Source organism: Plecotus auritus (assembly GCF_963455305.1).
Source record: "Plecotus auritus genome assembly, chromosome: 3".
Lineage (NCBI taxonomy): Eukaryota > Metazoa > Chordata > Mammalia > Chiroptera > Vespertilionidae > Plecotus > Plecotus auritus.
The window spans coordinates 67,950,997-67,971,746 of NC_137772.1; the positions used below are offsets into that span (position 1 = coordinate 67,950,997).

A 20,750-nucleotide genomic window follows, 5' to 3' on the forward strand; every position below is an offset into this window, starting at 1 on the left:
ATAATCATGTACATGGTGACATAAGTTAATTTTATTCGGATCACAGTTGCTAGTGATGGGAAAATAAGGCAATACTGACAGTAACCATAGCCACAAGCTATTAATTTTAATAGAAATCATGGACTATGTTACCATGACCGAGGGCAGAATTTCACAGTGGGCATAGAATATATCAGCATTTATCTTCTTTCTAAGTGTATGCACATTTTTAATAATATACTTTAAATGTTTGTTTGTAGAGTTCTGGTGTTAATTTTTTAAAATTGTATTAAAAATTTGGCAATCTCATAGAACTTAATATACGCTCAGAACAAATTAGAACTTACAACAAACGAAGCATTTCAGATGATTCCTGAAATTCTTTGTTCCCTCAGAGATAATTTGTAAAATGCAAACTTATCTATTAGCATTGCATATATTTGTGATAGCACATTTTGTCTTTTTTTCATTGCTCTCTGTTTTAGAAAGCATTTAGTGTCTTACATTTGTTATTGTTTGTGGCTGGTTGATATTTTCCTGATTAATTTGAAAAAATTATGTCTGTTTCATTGCAAAACATGCAGTATAATAAACAACACCTTCAAATATTCCAAGACACCAGATATAACCAAAATTGAACTTAACCAATCACCACTATTGTGATTTTTCAGTACATAAGGCATTTGGTAATAAAGCCAGGGAATATCTGAAGGATATTAAAAAGATTGTCTGGTTTCTTGTTCAACATACTATCTTCTTTCATGGTTTTAATAGAGAAGTTTAGACTTTTTTTTTCCTTGTATTTTCTTTTTTGGTAAATGGCAGTTCATTAAATGGTAACAACTTTAACAGTGTGGAACATATAATATTCTGGGATGATTACCTCTGTCACAATTGCACCAAGTGATTTGACACAATCATAATCATTATTATTCTGAAATAAATTTAATATAAGAATTAGACTATTGAAAATTATAATTTTTATTTCTGAGACTGCCACCATATATCATGAAATAAAATTATCAGTCTTCCAGAAAAATCTATCTATTATTCCCAGTAGAATAAAAGTACCCTCTCTGGCTGGTGTAGCTCAGTGGTTGAGCATCAATCCATAAACCATCAGTTTTATTCCTGGTCATGGCACAGTCCCAGGTTGAATGCTCAGTCCCTAACTAGGGATTGTACAGAAGGTAGACAATTGATATTTCTCTCTCATTGATTTTCTATCTCTCTACCCCTCTCTCTCTAAAAATCAATAAAAACATATTAAAATATATATATTTAAAAAAGAATAAAAGTACTCTAAGGTAACACAAGTAATTTACTACAGGATATATATATATATATATATATACATATATATATATATATATATACAGCTAGATAGATTGATTGATAGATAGACAGTAAGTGATATAAATATAGATAGATAGATATATTTAACATATATAGTTTACAAAGACCAAACATCAAGTTTTTTAAACATGTGAAAATAAAATAATGTGATTTAGAATAATGTGTTCCATTTGTAGCAAATCAGAGAGGTTCTTAAAAATTATTTTGCTATAGGAAGACAATAAATATTGTACTGGGAAACATGTAGGTTGGTTTTGTTGTTTTTCTGAAATGCAGGCAAGTTTCCAGGAGAACTTACAAGGTGCTTGGTGAGTTCACATGACCCAGAGTTGGGTTATCAATCTTCTCCAGAAAAAAGCAAACAGGTATACTAAAACACTGTAAGTCATAAGAACTGAAAATTTACCTATGACATTGACCAGCATATCTTTTTATAAAGGAAGGAGCATTAGTTATGTGTTGTGGCATAACAAATTATTTCAAAACTTCATTGTTTATTACCTCACATGTATTACCTCACTGTTTCTGTATGTGAAGAATCTTGGAGTAGCTTAGTTGGGTCCTCTGCTTCAAGCTCTTTCCCAGGCTATAAGTTGTTGGCAGGAGCTGCAGTCATCGCTAGACTCAACTGAGGCAGGACCTACTTCCAAGCTTCTCGTATGGCTGATGGCATCCTCCTGTCCTCAAGAGTGTTGGATTGAGAGCCTCAGTACTTGCTGACAATTAACGTGAAGCCATTATTTGTTTCTTGACACTAGACTCTCCATGGGGCAACTCAATACCTGGTAACCTGCTTCATCAGATCAAGCAAGTAAAAAGATTCAGAGAGAGTGTGTGTCTGCCAGCAAGATGAAAGTCACAGTTTGTTATAACCTAATCTTGGAAGTGACTTCTCATCACCTTTGCCATATTCTCCTTATTAGAATGAAGTCACTAGGTACAACCCACACTTAAGGTGATAGGGATCATACAAGGAGAGAGAAGCTTTGCCAGCTATCTTAGAGGACTTCTACCACAGAGGGCTATGTAGAAAATGAAACTGTCAAGTTACCTGGAGAGAATGGGATCTAACAGGGAGTATTATATAATTCAAATATTTTATGGACCCAGGAATATCTCAAAAAGTATATCACACATCCAAATTAATTTCTGGTTCATTGTTAAATGAGTATTTGCCAAAACTTGCCTGTTTAACTGTTTTCTCTGGGCTTATATTTCTGGACAGACATTTTACTGATTCTCATATTCTTCTTTAGATATGTTCATGCTGTCAACACACTTTCTTTCCTGTTTGCTAGTCTGTCTCTTTAATAAGATTTTGCACATCTCTGAACTGATCTCTAGATGTAATTTTTTAAAATCTTTATTGTTCAGATTATTACAGATGTTCCTCTTTTTTCCCCCATAGCTCCCCTCCACCCTTTTCTCCCCCTCCCACTTCAGGCCTCCTCCCCTCCCCCACTGACCTCGTCCATAGGTGTAAGCTCTTTGTCCAATCTCTTCCTGCAATCCCACAACCCCTTCCCCCCAAGAATTGTCAGTCTGTTCCATTTCCATGCCCCTGATTCTATTACATTCACCAGTTTGTTCTGTTCATCAGGTTTTTTATTAATTTATTTTTAGGTTCACTTGTTGAGAGATATGTATTTGTCACTTTGTTGTTCCTAATTTTTTATCATTACCTTTTTCTTCTTCTTCCTCTTCTTAGAGAATACCTTTCAACATTTCATATAATACTGGTTTGGTGGTAATGAACTCCTTTAGCTTTTTCTTGTCTGTGAAGCTCTTTTTTTGACCTTCAATTCTGAATGATAGCTTTCTGGGTAGAGTAATCTTGGTTGTAGGTTCTTGCTATTCATCACTTTTTATATTTCTTGCCACTCCCTTCTGGCCTGCATAGTTTCTGTTGAGAAATCAGCTGACAGTCGTATGGGTGCTCCCTTGTAGGTAATTAACTGTTTTTCTCTTGCTGCTTTTAAGATTCTTTCTTTGTCTTTTGCCCTTGGCATTTTAATTATGATGTGTCTTGGTGTGGTCCTCTTTGGATTCCTCTTGGTGTGGTCCTCTTTGGATTCCTCCACTTCCTGAACTTGTAATTTTTAAGTTTAGTGCACAAGAGCTACCTTACTTAATAGTTCTTGTACTGCATGTTACTGTTCTCGTCCCCACACTGTCTACATAACATTTGATGATTCCATTAGATAAGATATAAAGAAAAGCTTCCCCCAAAAGTGCCATTTATTTCATTTTAAAAAATCCTCCTATTTATTGAATAAGTTTGAGATTTTTTCATTGAAGTTTGTCATTTGTGGAGTTTAACACTAGACCAGCATTGTGGTTCAGCATTGTATAACTATGTTAAATAAATCTCTAGATATGTAGAACTTGATTCACTCACAATTACTTCTCAAAACAAATATAACTTTATTGAAATTACTGAATTATTAATGCTATAGAAAATATAAAAAATAAAAAATGCTATACTTAAAAAAAAATGAGGATCTTTTTTCTCTATAAAAAATAAAATAACTAAACTTTCAAATTGACACCTTTGGTTTTTCCCCCATACATTTATTTTGAAAACTTAATTTATTCACCAAGTGTTTTGCCAATTTCTTGCAGTTCTGAAGGATACATGTGCTTGACTTGAAAGTGACTTGTTTCCCTTCTCAGTAGTATCTATTTTATCAAACAAGACATCACTTTTTTTTCCTACCCTCTGTTTTAATTAGGCAAAGGAGATAATTTGTCCATTCATCACTCAGGTTCAGTTATGCCCTCACATGATTATTTTCTTCTATCTCTGTTTCTTAGCCTTCTTTGCCCCAGAGATGGATAGAAGAATAGAGAAAGTAATGATATTTTATTGTGCTTCACTTTGCTGAAGTTGAGAGGTCTCACCTTCCAATCAGGACAAAGTAACCTAAGTGCAAAGTACCACATTCTCACTTGCTGGTACATTAACCACTCTGATGGTTTCTCACTTCTTACTAATGAATGCTTAATTAGAACACACACACACACACACACACACACACACACACACACACACATTTTACCAAAGCAGACCTAAAAGCAATGTAATTTTTATTTCTTTACAGAAACAAAACTTTTAAAGAGGTCTGTACTTGTCCTTTTATTTTTGTTTCAAACTGTTAAACAGGCAGTAATTTCTTTATATCAAAATGCACATTAGCATACACAGTCCTAACTAACTAGTAATAGAGTTAAGTGAACTTCATAGACTTTAAAATGAAAAGTTTACCATTAAAACATAATGGACCAATAGACCAGAATCCAGTTTATATCCACACCCCAGTCCAGTAAGTTTCTTAAATCTTAACCTGGTTTTTCTGAAGAACTCTATTAAGATGACCACTAAGCATAGTTTTACTAATATTTGAATAGGACTTGCCAAATGTCTTATTGATAGCCAGAAAACATACTTACTATGAAAATACTGCCCATTTAATCAGTGAAACAGTATATGTAGATAGAGAAGGGTTTTAGTCTTTAACATTAATAACTATCTGATATTGGTGATGTCTTAAAATATATTTCACATACACAAATTTTTATGTTTTGAATTTGAAAAAATATTTATAAAAAAGTTAAAAAAGATTTCAAAAGTTTCATATTTAATTTAACAAGATTTGTCTACTAGTAATATTTTGTTACTGTGTACTTTATAATTTTCTCTCTCTGTATTGCATTTACTTATTTCAGAGTAACGTATAAATCCTGAACTGTTATATTTACCACACATATTTCAGGGGGCATTTACCAAAAGCAAAAGGGATATGCTTTTATATATAAACACAATATATTTACTAGCTCAATAAATATTTCATTGACACAATCGTTTTATTTAATCTGACTTTGAAATTCAAATTTTGTTATTTGACCTAATCAAGACCTTTAGAGCATCTTAATAGCATTTCTGAGTCTAAATTAAGATCACATATTATATTTAGTTGTCATTTCTTTTTAGTCTCTTTGACTTTGATCATTTCTTTGGCCTATTAAAAAAGTTTATGAAATTGACTTTTTGGAAGAGTTAAGTCTTAAAAGACTGTTTCTCATTTTACATCTGATGCTTTCTCATTATTAGACTAAGCCAATATACTACCCGAGTGAGGTTGTATTCTTCTCAAGGTATATCGCCCAGGGGCTTATAATATCCATTATCCTCTCATTTTTTATGTTATCTTCATAGTTTTTCCAAGTATTTTTATTGAGCACTTGCCAGGTTCCAGGCAATGTTCAAGGTACTAGAAATACACATGGTCATATGGTATGTTATCTGCTTGTAAGGAGATTATGGCCAAACTTTAATAAATTTCTCTAGGATCGTGAACCTCTATGTAAGTGTTAGTATAGTTGCAACATCTTTGGGGAAACAAGAGTTTAGATCCTACGACAAGTGGTTGTAACAACACTTAAGTTCTAGTAATACAATATATGGGTCCAAAACTTGTCTACATGAGTACAGGCTGAACATGTATGACTAAAAGTTTTGTCAGAGGAATAATTTTTTAACAACTTTCCCTATTGTTTAAACAAACAATAGATAACTTTTGATGATTTTGTAAAGCTTTATTATTGAAAGTATTACATATGTTGCCTTTCTTCCCTCTTTGACCTCTTCTAGCCTGCCCCCGCCCCATGCCCTAGGCCTTCACCACCCTATTGTCTGTGTCCATGGGTTATCCATATATGCATACAAGTTCTTTGGTTAATCTGCTTCCCAATCACCCACCTATCCACCTCCTTCCCTCTGAGATGTGACAATGTGTTCCATACTTCCACGTCTCTGTATCTGTTTTGTTCATCAGTTTATTTTGTTCATTAGATTCCACATAAAGTGATATCATGAAATATTTGTCTTCCTCTGACCAGCTTATTTTGCTTAGCATAATAATTTCAAGTTCCCCCTATGCTGTCTCAAAGGGTAAGCAGCCCTTTTTTTTTTACTGCTGCATAGTATTCCATGGTGTAAATGTACCACAGCTTTTTTATACATTCATCTACTGATGGACACTTGGGCTATTTCCAGAACTTAGCTATTGTAAATTTCACTGCTATGAGCATAGGGATGCATACATACTTTCTGACTGGTGTTTCAGGTTTCTTAGGATATATCCCTAGAAATGGGATCACTGGCAGTTTCATTTTTAATTTTTTGAGGAATCTCATACTGTTTTCATTATGTCTGTACCAGTCTGCATTCCCACCAGCAGTGTACTAGGGTTCCTTCTTCTCCATATCCTGACCAGCACTTGTCATTTGTTGATTTGTTGATGGTGGTCATTCTGACAGGTATGAGGTGTTACTTCATTGCTATTTTAATTTTCATCTCTCTGATGATCAGTGACTTTCAGCATTTTTTCATATGTCTCTCGGGCATCTGTATGTTCACATTGGAGAAGTGTCTATTTATGTCATTTGCCCATTTTTTAATTGGATGGTTTATCTTCCTTTTATTAAGTTGTATGAGTTCCTTATATATTTTGGATATTAATCCTTTATCATCAGTATCATTGACAAATATGTTCTCCCATACAGTGGGCTCAGTTTTCATTTTGTTGGTGGTTCCTTTTGCTGTGCAGAAACTTTTTATTTTGATGTAGTTCCATTTCTTTACTTTCTTCTTAGTTTTCTTTGTCATAGGAGGTGTATCCACAAACATATTGCTATGCTGGATGTCTGAAACTTTGCTGCCTATGGTTTCTTCTTGAATTTTCATTGTTTCACGTCTTACATTTAAGTATTTTATCCATTTTGAGTTTCTTTTTGTGTATGGTCTAAGGTAGTGTTCTAGTTTAATTTATTTGCATGTATCTGTCCAATATTCCCAGCACCATTCATTGAAGAGACTGTCTTGATTCCATTGTATGCTCTTGATCCCTTTGTCAAATACTAATTAAGAGTAAACTCACTTGGGTTGAATTCTAGGGACACTGTTTTTCCATTTCTCAATATGCCTTTTCTTGTGCCATTACCAGGATGTTTTGATTACAGTGGCTTTGTAGTATAACTTGATATCTGGTGTTGTGATCCCTCCAACTTTGTTCTTCTTTTTCATAATTGCTGCAGCTATTCAGGGTCTTTTTTGGTTCCATATAAATCTTTGGATTATTTGTTCTAGATCTGTGAAATATGCCGTTGGTATTTTAATGGGAAGTGCATTGAATCTGTAGATTGCTTTGGGTAGAATGGACATTTTAATTATGTTAATTCCACCAATCCATGAACATGTTATATTCTTCCACTTGTTTATATCTTCCTCTATCTCTTTTTTTCAACATCCTGTAGTTTTCTGAGTACAAGACTTTTAACTCCTTAGTTAACTTTATTCCTAGGTATCTTAATTTTTTTGTTGCTATGGTAAATGGGATTGTTTATTTAGTTTCTTTTTCTAAGAATTCATTGTTGGAGTATAAAAACTCCATTGACTTCTGGGTATTAATTTTGTATCCTGCTACATTGCTGAATTCCTTTATTAAATCCAGTAAATTTTTTTGTTGAGTCTTTAAGGTTTTCTATGTACAATAATCATGTCATCTGTGAATAATGACAGTTTTAATTTCTCCTTTCCAATTAGGTTCCTTTTATTTCTTCTTGTCTGATTGCTGTGGCTAGCACTTCCAGTACTATGTTGAATAAGAGTGGGGAAAGTGGACATCCCTGTCTTGTTCCTGTTCTTAGGGAAAATGGTTTTAGATTTTGCCCATTGAGTATAATGTTGGCTGTAGGTTTGTCATATATGATCTTTAGTATGTTGAGGTATGTTCTCTCTATTCCCACTTTGCTGAGAATTTTCATCAAAAATGGGTGTTGGATTTTGTCGAATGCTTTTTTTGGCATATATTGATCATGTGATTTTTATCATCAATTTGTTTACTGATTTTTTAATATCGTACCAGCCTTTCAACCCTGATATAAATCCCACTTAGTTATGGTGTGTGATCTTTTTAATATATTGCTGGATACGATTTGCTAATATTTTGTTGGAGGATTTTAGCATCTATGTTATTCAGGGATATTGGCCTGTAATTCTCTTTATTTGTAGTGTCTTTATCTGGTTTGAGAATTAGGATAATGCTGGCCTCATAAAAAGAGTTTTGAAATATTCCTTCCTCTTGGATTTTTTGGAGTAGTTTGAGGAGATAGGTGTTAGTTCTTCTTTGAATGTTTGGTAAAACTCCCCTGTGAAGCAGTCCAGACCAGGGCTTTTGTTTGATGGGAGTTTTTTTTTTTATAACTGCTTTAGTTTCATCAATTGTTATTGTCCTATTCAGGTTTTCTGATTCTTCCTGATTCAGTTTTGGAAGATTGTATTTTTCTAGGAATTTGTCCATTTCATCCACATTTTCCAGTTTTTTGGCAAATAGTTGATCATATATTCTACATAATAAAACCCTAATATCAAATCGACCGAATGGCAGAATGACCAGCAGAATGACCAGTTGCTATGATGCGCACTGACCACCAGGGAGGTGACCAGCAGTGGCAATCGGGGGGAGGGGCTGGCCATCGGGCAGCACCAGGCCACCAGCCAAGGCGGGTGCCAGTGGGGACCCCCCATAGAGGGAGGCGACTGGCGGTGGTGGCAGGGGGCAGGGCTGGTGAGTGGATGCTGCCAGGCTGCTAGACAAAGTGGGTGCCAGCGGGGACCCCCGATTACCCCACCCACCGATCACCCCACAGATGGCCCTGATTGCCAACCAGGCCTGGGGACCCTACCCTATGTATTGGGAAGAATATCTTAGACTTAAAAATTAAAACCTGGCAAGGCTACTCTATCACTGAAAAAACAGGATGATGCAGCGATGATATGCAAGGTCTGCTTTCTAGCCTCCTGCCCTGGATTAAATCAGGCAAAGAATCAAAGCCTCCAGAGACCTGGCTTTGCCTCTGGTCTGATTGTTATTCAGTCTTGATTAACCTCAGGCTATAGACCACAGGGATGAGGTGAGAGGTTTTCCAACAGGGTGGGGCAAATGCTCCTGCCTACAGGCTGATTTTTATTCTCAGTCTCTTAATGGAATAGAAATTTCACAGGGTGGGGCAAGGGGTTTTCAAATAAGGTGGGGCAATTGCTTCCCCCCAGGCAAAAGGTGCCTGGATAGTAAAGGTCTGCCACAGATAGATGTCCTCTACAGTATGAGGTAATGTCTCAGCATAGGAAACTGGGGTGTCTGCCTTCCAAGCTCTGCTCCAGAGCCTCCAATCCTATCTTCTGCTCACACACCTCCAGTCCACTCTGCCCTCCCTCTTCTGGGACCCAAAGTGAGTGGCTGCACATGAAATTTTGTGTTGGCCCTTTAAGAGGATGCCTGCATTTCCAGCTGTCTTTCCCTTGCAGACAGCAACTCTGCTGCTTTTCACAGCCAGATGTTATGTAGGCACCTTTCTGATTTCTGGTGCTCTGGTCTGGGGAGCCCAGCTTGGGGTTTAGACCCCAGAGTTCTCAATGGGAACTCCCCACAGCTAAGATATTTTTCCAAAACTGCTGTCTGTGGGAGCCTGAGCAGCCCTTTTGTGCTTCTGCACTTCCTACCAGTCTCTATGTGGTCTACACTTTTTGTCCTTGGTTATCAAGGGTCCCTCCAGTTAGTTTTCAATTGATTATTCAGGATGGTTTTTCTGTAGTTTAGTTGTAATTCCAGTTTGGTCCTGGGAGCATGTCAGTGTAGCTTCCACTTACGCCACCACACTTTTGGAATTTCTTGATGACTTTGAAATCAATTTTGCTTGATGTGGTCATGGAGATATGGTCTTAAGAACATTTAGTTCATAAAACCAAAGGGTCCAGATTTTTACTCTAATTGGGGAAGATTGTTGAGTTACAGGATAAAAGGTCTTTAATACCCAGTAAAGCAGGATTATTTTAGCCTTTAGTAGTAAATTCCTCTTTGTCCATAGAGAGCATTAATATCACAGTTGAGCCTGAAATCCAAGAAAAAGGTCTCTTTTGTTAAGATACTGACATGAATGTTACTTCTCAGAGGAATTGAGATACTGTAAACTAATCTAGCTATTTGAGAAAAGTGTTTTGCCTAGGTTTGGAGTTGACTAAATAACTCCAAGCCAAGTAAGATTAACCATAGCCACATGTAGATGTTGAAATGCCTTCTCTTCACATTCTTTAGTTCAGCCTTCCTTACTGATTTTTCTGTTTAGTTTCCCATATAGAATGTTGTGATTAGATCAGCTTGCATAATGGCAATCCCTTCTAGCCCTACAATACCTGAAGTCTAGTTCCACTTGCCTCAAATTGTTCAGTTGTCAAAGTGCATGTCTCTCCTTGATCCCTGTGTTTACCTAGAACTTGATACAAAGTCCCTTACATGGAAAGGGCATGGTTTCATTTTCACTTTTTGTCTAAAAACATAGTTACCTTTTAATGTGTATACTATAATTTCTAGATGATGATCTGTTCTCGGAACATGTTTTAAACTGGACTGTGTTGTTCTCTGAAGAGAACTGAAACATATGTATAAGAGGTTCTTGATTATCTCTATATATAAAAGCCAAGAGACCAGGACGCTGGAATGACCAGAACAACTGCTTGATTTGACTAGCACTATGGCCCCAGTCGGCCCCCCAACCCTTATTGGGGGCAGGGCTGGCCTGCCAACCTCCTGCAGCCCCTCTCCCTGGCTCATCCAGGCCCAATAAGCCCCAATCACTGCAGGTCGGCCTGACCCCACCCGTGCACAAATTCATGCACTGGGCCTCTAGTATTTTATATTAGCCATACTTAAGACTTTACTTCTACTACTCTTGTAAATAAACATGATATTACCTACTCTGATTTCAAGTGAGCTGGATCATATTGGTCCATTAGGTAACCCATTACCTACTGCTTGTACTAGTATAGTTAGAATGCACATAGAGAACACCCTTGTGTTCTCTTACACACATTCTGTACCCACTCTGTAGAATAGCGTCATGTACTTATGGAGAAACCATTTAAAAGATCTGGGCTCTTGTCCACTCTGTGAGCCTCGGGGTTCTGCAGCTATAACCCTAAATTACATAAAATTCAAAATCTGTTGCAGCTTTTCAGTTTTTACTGTTTAATTTTATTTTACACACTCTTGAATATGACTCACAGAGAATCACTTATACTATTATTATCTTCATTTCATGAGAAGAAATGCTATTTATTTAGTATCCTCTTTAAAAAGTGCCTATGCTGAACATCAATCTCTCTTCAAAAATTTCTCATACTAAGTGTAGACTTAGTGTCTCATACTTTGTGTCTCTGCTCCGTTGCTTTAGCAGTAGCAGAATGTTCTTACTCTAAATATAAAATTATAAAAAAGCAAAAAACAATATTTTCTTTAATTAACTTCTTCTTTTGGGTGTTTTAGAAGAGGGGTTATGACTTGACAAAGATTCTTTCCATCTGTTCCTGTTTGTTTGCTTTTATTTTTACTTCCTTTCGTTGTCTTATCAAATATCACATGAATCATTAACATTTGTTCCCCCACTTGTTTTGATTTCCCATGATTAAGACATTATGTTGAGAGGGGCTCAAAGCTACTATATTTCATATTAACCTAATTTTAAGTCAATATTAAACTTTCTAGATATATGATCTTATATGTTTGCCCTGTTTATGTTAGTATTTTCCTCAGTTCTGGTGTAGGGAAACATTCTGCACATAAATGTCCTGTTTTGTGAAAGCAGCAAACTTCATTAGATTCTAATGGTCTACATATAAATTTTGAACAAATAGATGCCTTTTTAAATAAAGCTACTTTCTAACAGGAAATGTAATTAATTAAGCCCTTTGTGGAGAAAATACTTAAGAGAACCTTATGGATGTTTGCAGGGTTGTTGTATTCAAAACTGGAATATATGTCTATTTGCAAATTGTGTGATACTTTTTACTAGTATAGTTCCTGGTTAATTATTTCACATATTTTTCACACAGTGAAATAATTGTATTTCTGGTGTCACTCAACTGAACAATTTGAAATTGTCTAGTATGTTTGCCACCTTCTAATATAAAATCTTGTTGTGTGGTATAACTGTTATTGAATAAATTTTATTAGTTTTAAAGTAAATGATAAAGCTATGCAATACTCTAGTTTTATACATGAAATAAAAGCTAAACTTTATATGTGTGTATGTTAGACATTATAATAAACATATATAATAATACCTTCAAATACATTAACTCAAAACAATAGACTTAATACACAAACATAAAATAAAACACAACTGGAAATTATGTGATTCATTCCCCATTTCAACTTCCTTAACCCTTGGGGGATGTCTGACTGCTGGTTTAGGCCCGATCCCAGGGATTGGGCCTAAACTGGCAGTCATACATCCCTCTCACAATCCTGGACCATTGGCTTCTAATTGCTCACCTGCCTGCCTTCCTGGTCACCCCTAACTGCCCCCCCCCCCCACTGCCGACCTGATCACCCCTATCACCCCTCACTGCCTTTGTGTGCTGGCCTGATCACCTGATCACCCCTAACTGCCTCCCCCTACCAGCCTGGTCGCCCCCAACTGTCCCCCTCTGCTGGCCTGGTCACCCCTAATTGCCCCCCTGCCACCCTAGTCGCCCCCCAACTGCCCCGCCTGCTGGCCTAGTCGCCCCTCACTGCCCCCCTGCCAGCCTAATCACTCCTAATTGCCCCCCCTGCCGGCCTGGTCACCCCCAGCTGCACCCCCCCACCAGCCTGGTCACCACTAACTGCCCCCCGCCGCCAGCCTGGTCACCCCACACAGCCTGCTTGTTCAGTCATTTGGTTGTCCCTCACTAACACCTCTGCTGGCCTGGTTGCCCCAAGCAGACTACTATTTAGTTGTTTGGTCATCCCTCACTAACCCCCCTGCTGGCCTGGTCACCCCACGCAGCCTGCTGTCCATTTGTTTGATCGTCCCTCACTGCCCCCTTGCCAGCCTAATCACTCCCAACTGCCCCCCCTGCCGGCCTGGTCACCCCCAGCTGCATGCCCCCGCCAGCCTGGTCACCCCTAACTGCCCCCCCACCGCCAGCCTGGTCGCCCCACACAGCCTGCTGTTCAGTCGTTTGGTTGCCCCTCACTAACCCCCCTGCCGACCTGGTTGCCCCACACAGCCTGCTTGTTCAGTCATTTGGTCCTCCCTCACTAACCCCCCTGCCGGCCTGGTTGTAGGTAGCCATCTTGTGAGGGTGTGAGGGTTAATTTGCATATTACATCTTTATTATATAGAATGAGATCCATTTTTACAAGGAATTTAAAATGTTTTCTTCAACTCATCTATAGATCTAAGCTTCATAATAACAATAAACAGCATACAAAAATTCACACCTGCAATAAACCATTCAGTGATCTAGATACTTTCATGTGCACCAAATTATAGCTGAAAGCATCAAATTACAATGAACTCTGGAACTATTAGGAATTTGTAATTTAAAAAGTTTCACTCAATCCCTACTCCCAAATGCTTTTAATTAGAACAGACTCTTTAATTAAGTACTCCCATGCACAAAGTATAGCTTGGCTTTTCTGTCATATTAGCCTCCCGTACGAAAGAAAACAACCATTGCGTTGAAGGAAAATATTTTCTGTTAAACCAAACTATAAAAATTCTGGTTCTGGTTTCAAGTTGTTCAGTTGAGGCTCTGCATACTAAAAGGAAGCCCCTGTCTCTGGGAGGACCATGAGAAACAGAACTAGAGAGGCAGTGACACTGATGGTACTAGGTGGAAAAGAGCCAGTCCCTCATCTCTGTAAGTCGGAGACATAGAATCTCTTCCAGTGGTAGCCCAATTGCTTATTGGATGAAAGTGATACAGTAGAATGGACATGAAATTTGGATTCACATAAATAGCAAATCACTTCACTTCCGTTTACTAGTCCTGCAAAAATGCTCAAGATATTTCAGCCTTTTTGAGCCTTCATAGCTATTTATAAAAGATACTAAGGGATACTTATTTTGTTCAGTTTAGATTTGATATCTATAAAGTGCCCTGAACACAGTAGGTGCTCAGAAAATAGGAGCTATCTGGATAATAATCAACATTGTCTTTATTGCCAATTTATTTGATCTTAAAGAAAAGTTATCATCCATTTGTGATATCAATGAATAATTGGTTAACCTGGCTCAGCATCAGGAACAAATAGGAAAAAATATTTTTCTGTGGCCAATGCATGCAGAAATAATAATAATATATATATATATATATATATATATATATATATATATATATATATATATAAAATAGTGGGTAGGTATGGGATTGTCTAGTCAGAAAATAAGTATAGTGCACAAAGGGCATTCCTTAAAACAAAGCATATGAATAAGCCCTCTGAGTTTCGAGATGTGAACAACACTAAAGTCTTAGCCATGGAAACACTCCTGGGATTCCAAAGAACTCCACACAGCAGCTTGTTTTTCCCAGGCTTCTCTATGGCCTTACAACTTTTCTTGCTGTTTGAATAGTCAGGGAAGGCGAAAGTATTGAAAACGTTATTATATAATGTAAAACCATGGCACAGTTTGAATTATGGGCCTGCATAGCCTTCCACTTAACTTTTACTCAGGTGGTTTGTTATCCGAAGACTGAGATAGTTCCCAAAACCGAGAGGCCTTTTTTTAGCTCTGTGGGTACATCCATATGCGGTTATTTCCTGAAGGCTGCAGGACCAATGCTATAACTTATCTGGAATAATATAAAATTAGTTAGAACTTTTTTCTTAAATATTTTGAATTATGCATAAGTATGTTTCAATAAAGATGACAGAATTATAAAGTAGAATTGCTTTGAAAGTTAGGTTCTGTAGACAAAGGAAGAATCACTCTTTTAGGGTCTGTCCATGCCTCATCTATTTCTGCTTCCAGTTAATTGTAAGGCAGATAATCTCTGATGTCTAAGTGTTATTTAATCATATAAATGCCTTAATTGTAGCAGTTGGGATTGGTTTTATAACTGGAATCTTCAAATGCTTGATGCATTAGTTCATCTGTTAAGAACACACCTTAGTCAAAAAATGTAAAGAGAGACTTATTAAAAGTGGAATTACTGCAAATCAGATACTGAGCACACAAATATAATGTATATAATTGCTATAAATGTATTTTATATAAGATGTATGGTAAATATGCTTACACATTAATTATTATTGTTATAGTTTAAAATAAATTTAGTTTTATTTAAAACAGATTCAAATTGACTTTAAAATTTCTAATATGCTACAGATGATTATTTTTATTACATAAGCATATTAATGAATATATTTTTTCAAAAATTTAGCATTTAATACTGCATTAAAACTTTAAAAATTTATTATTAATTGAATGATCATAGAGAGAGAAACCTGGGTATGTGCCCTGACTGGGAATCAAACCCACCACCTCTTAGTGTACAGAACTGCACTCCAACCAACTGAGCCACACCAGCAAGGGCTGCAGTAAAATTTTGAAGAAAGAATGCTAAAGCATTCTCGTTATGATTCTAATGGGAAAAGGGATATGGCCGCTTCTTTTGTTTGTCTCACCTTTTATTAGAGACAAGTGCAATGGAGTTAATTCTTGGAGTGCTTGCATTAGAGAATAAATAGGAGAGTTCTATTTAGAGAATTTCAATAGAAACGAGCAGAAAAATAAGTGGGGAAGGAGGAGGCTTCTAAGAAGGAAAGCAAGCCTGAATACTCCATTGCATTACAGAGCCTGGTGTGCCATAAAATATGAAGGAGAGTCACTGAGAAGAGGAGAGTGGTGATAGATAAGGTTAGAGAGGGAGATTAATACCAAATTATGTAGCATCTTGTAGACAGTTATTATGGCTAAGGGATCTTTTATATTTTATTATTTTTTTAAATTTATCTTTATTGTTGAAAGTATTACAGATATCTCCCTTTTTTTCCTGTTGACCACCTCCACCCAGCACCTGCTTCCCTCCTCTCCAGGCCTTCACCACACTATTGTCTGTGTCCTTGGGTTATGCATATATACATACAAATTCTTTACCGACCCCTGCCTTCCCTCTGAGTTTAATCAGTCTGTTCCATACTTCTAGGTCTCTGGTTAATGAATTATTTTTGTATATCCACTCTTCATTATTAGATTTGTTCTACCTAATATTCTATAAATATCACAGAAAATTATAAAATTATTTTTCAAGACTTCATTTTTTTCCTTTAATGTACAAAGATTTTAAAAACCCATCTTGAGCAATGAAATGTTAATTTTGAGCAAATTACCTGTTCACAGGTTTTGTGAAGGGCCTCAATTGATAGAATTTGAATTTTGGGCGAGTTGAGAATGTCTCTTTCCTCTCTCTCTAATCCTAGGAAACATTGTCTATTAAAAAAACACCTAAGAATGAGAATGATATTCTTAACATAATTGAATACACAAGAGAAATAATGGGACAATTGAAAAGAGAGAGAAGAGATCAATTAATTAATGACTAAGAATTAGAAAATTTTAGTGAAAGTATCAGCACTCTACTTCTTTGATTACTTTTACTGTAGGTTTTAAAACTTGAAATGCAGACATATTTTATACAAATATATTTAAAGTTTAGAACACGCCACAAGTGGACAGTTTGGAGAATGTGACATTTGAAAAATAGGCTTATGTTTAGTTTTGTTTTCTCTCTGGATTTTTAATTTCCTATTTCTTATTTCTCATTCATTCCAATGCATTTATGAACATGTCCAAAATTTTATTTCCTTTTTTTTCTTCACATAACTGTGTTACCCAATTGGTGAAAGTTAAGCAATACATTTTCATCTTAACATTTAATTGTTCAGTTACTCTCCTGTCAAGGGTGAAAGGTTATAGTTTATTGATAGTGATGAAATTACCTAGGTGGCTTTCATATAAATAGCAACAAATATAAAAAATAGTTACATTACATGGTATATTTAACAACAGTGCTAAGGAGAAAGATTGGAACTTGATCATTGTGATGAAGATACACCTGAATGCATCCAGAGAAAATTTAGTTCTGCAAGCCTGAAGAAAATAATTGTCATTCAACAGAAGCAATTAGCTTTGCATATCAATAAAACACACACAACACATACTCTTATCTATTTTTGAGTGCTCTGGAACTGATAGCAAAATAGCAAATATATATTTATGAGAACTAGAAATGCTGTATTCATTTCAATCACATTAACTCAATGTAATTATGAAATTAACTTTGAGACTATGTGGAAAATGTTACTTCTTAATCAAGTGAAGAGAGACTAAAATCCACAAATTTTATATCAGGCTATGTAGTTTTTATATTCACATTTGTTCCCAAAGTGTCATCTCATTAATTATTTTTATTGTTTATTTTTAGATGGAAGACTGTATTTGAAAACTACTGTCATGTACTGAATCTTTCCTGTTGAAGAAATCCATGTTATAGTAAAGAACTTTGCAGTCAGACATTCATCATTGAAAAGTTCGGAAAAAATAAAAGTCCTTTTAAGGGAACTGCCTCAATTTTGTGTATTGATGTTCTTTAAAAGTTTAAGTATTCTACAAAAACAAAAACAAAAACAAAAAAAAACAAGGTTCCTCCATTGATTTTCACCTGTGGTTATACCAGAGACCTGAGAATGTTTGTAAATGTACAAGTATCAAACTTCTTATAATGAATATCTGCAACTTTGCTGCTGGACACTTGTATACAGAGTTAAAGGCAGGTCTGTATAAGACCTAGCTTTGTTTTTTTAATGGAATGAACCATTTTCTTCTTCTGAATATTCTGTAGCTGAGCACATCAAGAGACTCTTGTAGCAGTGGTCACCCAGACTTACAGGATTATGTCCTCCAGAAACCAGCAAGAACACTTGGAAATGAACTTATAGGAGGCATAGAGGATTCCTTAAAAGTCAATACAATAAAGAGTAATATTCTGTTACATTCTATTTTAAACTCTCTAATTGTGGGGTTTCTCCTGAAGATGTTTTTTCACATACTTTCCAAAAGGCCAATAAATGGATATTGACAACAACCCAGTGAAATAACATTTTGAGTATCTGGAAAGAAGTATTGAATATAAGCCAAAAGGTTTCACTGAAGTTCGTTTTTCTTTTAAAGAAAGAAAATACAAATGTAACATGTTTTCATTCCTGACGGGTAGTGGTATATAGAATTGAAAATAATAATGATGCTTCTTATTCAAACTGTTGGTCACATGTACAGTATATAAACATAAAACATACAAGGAAGGTATGTATGTATGCAGTAGTATAGAGTTTAGGAAAATGAAAATTTTAGAAAATATGTTTTGTCACCCTGTTGGTCAGAAAGACACCTTTCTGGTTTTAACGCATGCAGGCATGTAAATATTTGTCTGGAGTCACAGTATTAATGAATGAGATCTTAAGCATCTGGTGACATCAGAACTCTGTGTCAGCCATTTTTATTTGTATATTGAACCCTAGTTAGTGCCCCAAGCTGCACTATTGAGAATGGATTGTGGCTGAACAGTAAATTGAAACACCAGAAATATTTTTATATGTTAACGTCATATTATGTTAATGTTGCTGAAAAAACAAAACCTAACAAACCCTTGATGTATCAGTCCAATACCATGTAGCGCTGAGTGATAAAGTTAAAATGTGTTGTGCTTCCCACCCTGGTCAGAGGGAAGGGTGCCTACGTGTTATTTTCACTGTCTTTGGAAAGTTACAGTATGTGTTTTCACTTTGTGCAGATAACTGGAAGTAAAGCTGCAAACAGTGCATATTATATGCTGAAGTTACCTTCTCTTTGCTTTTACATACCTGGAGTTACACCTTTAAAGGCTGATATTATGAATCAGTACAGTTGCTGTTCATTTTATGATTTTGCTGTCACATTAAAATTTATGGTCATAACATTATTTATTACCATAAATGGCAAAATCTTAAATATCCAAGAAAACTAGCTTAAAATGTTCAAGTAGTTTGGATTTGGATTATTTGGTTAAGAGAAAAATATTATACATACTCTGGCAGTAAGCTTCAATAGTTTTTAGGTCTTCCTTGCAATATTGGAACATACTTCTTTTGCGTAGCTCACTATAAAACAGTTAAGTTCATTTTTTTAAATACAATAAAAGGGTTATATATGCGGTTCCTATTTTAGCTTGCTTTAAAAGGAGCAATATTTTTATTTAAAATACTGTTAGTTAATGCTTTGTAGAAACTTGGTTTTCTAAGCATAGTTCTTCCATTAACCATCTCTTGTTTGAGCACAAGAGATTCTAATCTTAGTTGTATCTATTTCTTGTTTTTCTCTGTATGCAGTCTTTAAAGGATTACAACACTTAAAATTGGAGGGACTTGTCGCAAGCTTTTGAATCATACATTTTTGAACGATTTTTAAAAAAGCCTACAACTTACATATGTAGTAGAATCATTGCTCTGCTCCTTGCATAGAGTCACCTGGTAAGTAGGTTAAATAGTTTTAAAATACATACTTTCAAGACCTTTGAGAATGCTTTAGGATTGGGTTTGATATAAAAGAAAATTTTAGCAAGGATTAAAGAAAAGAGCTATCAACTATATGTTAAGAGAGAATCTTACTAACACCGTTGTAAATATTACAATTCATGAAATGTTATTTTAAGTCTGTAACTTAAGTTTACTCCCCTCCCTTTTTTTTTTTTTTTTTTTTTTTTTAGTTATACAGGTTGGTTTGAAATTTGTTTTGGTATAAACAAGTAAAATTGTGCCCATTTTATGGTTTCCATGCTTTTGTAATCCTAGAAATATTAATGTCTAGTTGTTCTATATTATAACCACATTTGTGCTCTATGCAAGCCCTTGGAACAGAACATACTCACCTTCATGTAGGACCTATGAAAATTGTCTATTTTTATCTATATATTTAAAGTTTTCTAAAAATGATAAAAGGTTATTACGAATTTTGTTGTACAAAATCTGTACAAAAATCTGTTTTTACATCATAATGCAAAAATTGGAAATTTTTCTATGGTAGCCTAGTTCTTTGAGTCTGGTTTCAATGTGAGAACCATGTTTACTGTTATTGTATTTAATTTTCTTTTTCTTTTCAACAATCTCCTAATAAAACTGTCTGAAATCGCCCTGTGACTTTATTTACAGTTCGTCTTTATTAAATTTTGTGAAATGCATAGCATTGAAGGAATATTTACTTTCTAATGGGAGGCATCTAAAAACATCATAAGTCAGCTCTTTGCAATGTGAGGGAACAATGCTCAATGATTTTATTTAACATGCAACTGCTTCTATCTCTAATATGAATTACTGTGGTGAAAAATATCATAAAAGCACACTCTGTAGTTATTGTTTAACAAGCAGATTTTCCATATTTTGTTTCTTGCCAGCTAAGCAAACTTCCCACATATACATGATTTATTTATGTACATTTCTCAGTTTATGAAGCTGTTATTTGTACCTTTTTCCTTTATATTCTTATATTCCCATGAT

The 20,750-nt window shown here is 35.5% G+C and overlaps 1 protein-coding gene across 1 annotated transcript in view; it reads left to right on the forward strand.

The window, feature by feature from the left end:
• DACH1 (dachshund family transcription factor 1) overlaps positions 1-20,386 on the forward strand; it is a gene marked incomplete at both ends in the record, with an annotated part of 442,851 nt that extends 422,465 nt beyond the window's left edge. Inside the window, one exon of the mRNA XM_080661465.1 lies at positions 17,648-20,386. Within this exon, the coding sequence (XP_080517591.1) occupies positions 17,648-17,685 (38 nt within the window). The remainder of the gene's footprint in view (positions 1-17,647) is intronic.
• Positions 20,387-20,750: the final 364 nt, after the last annotated feature.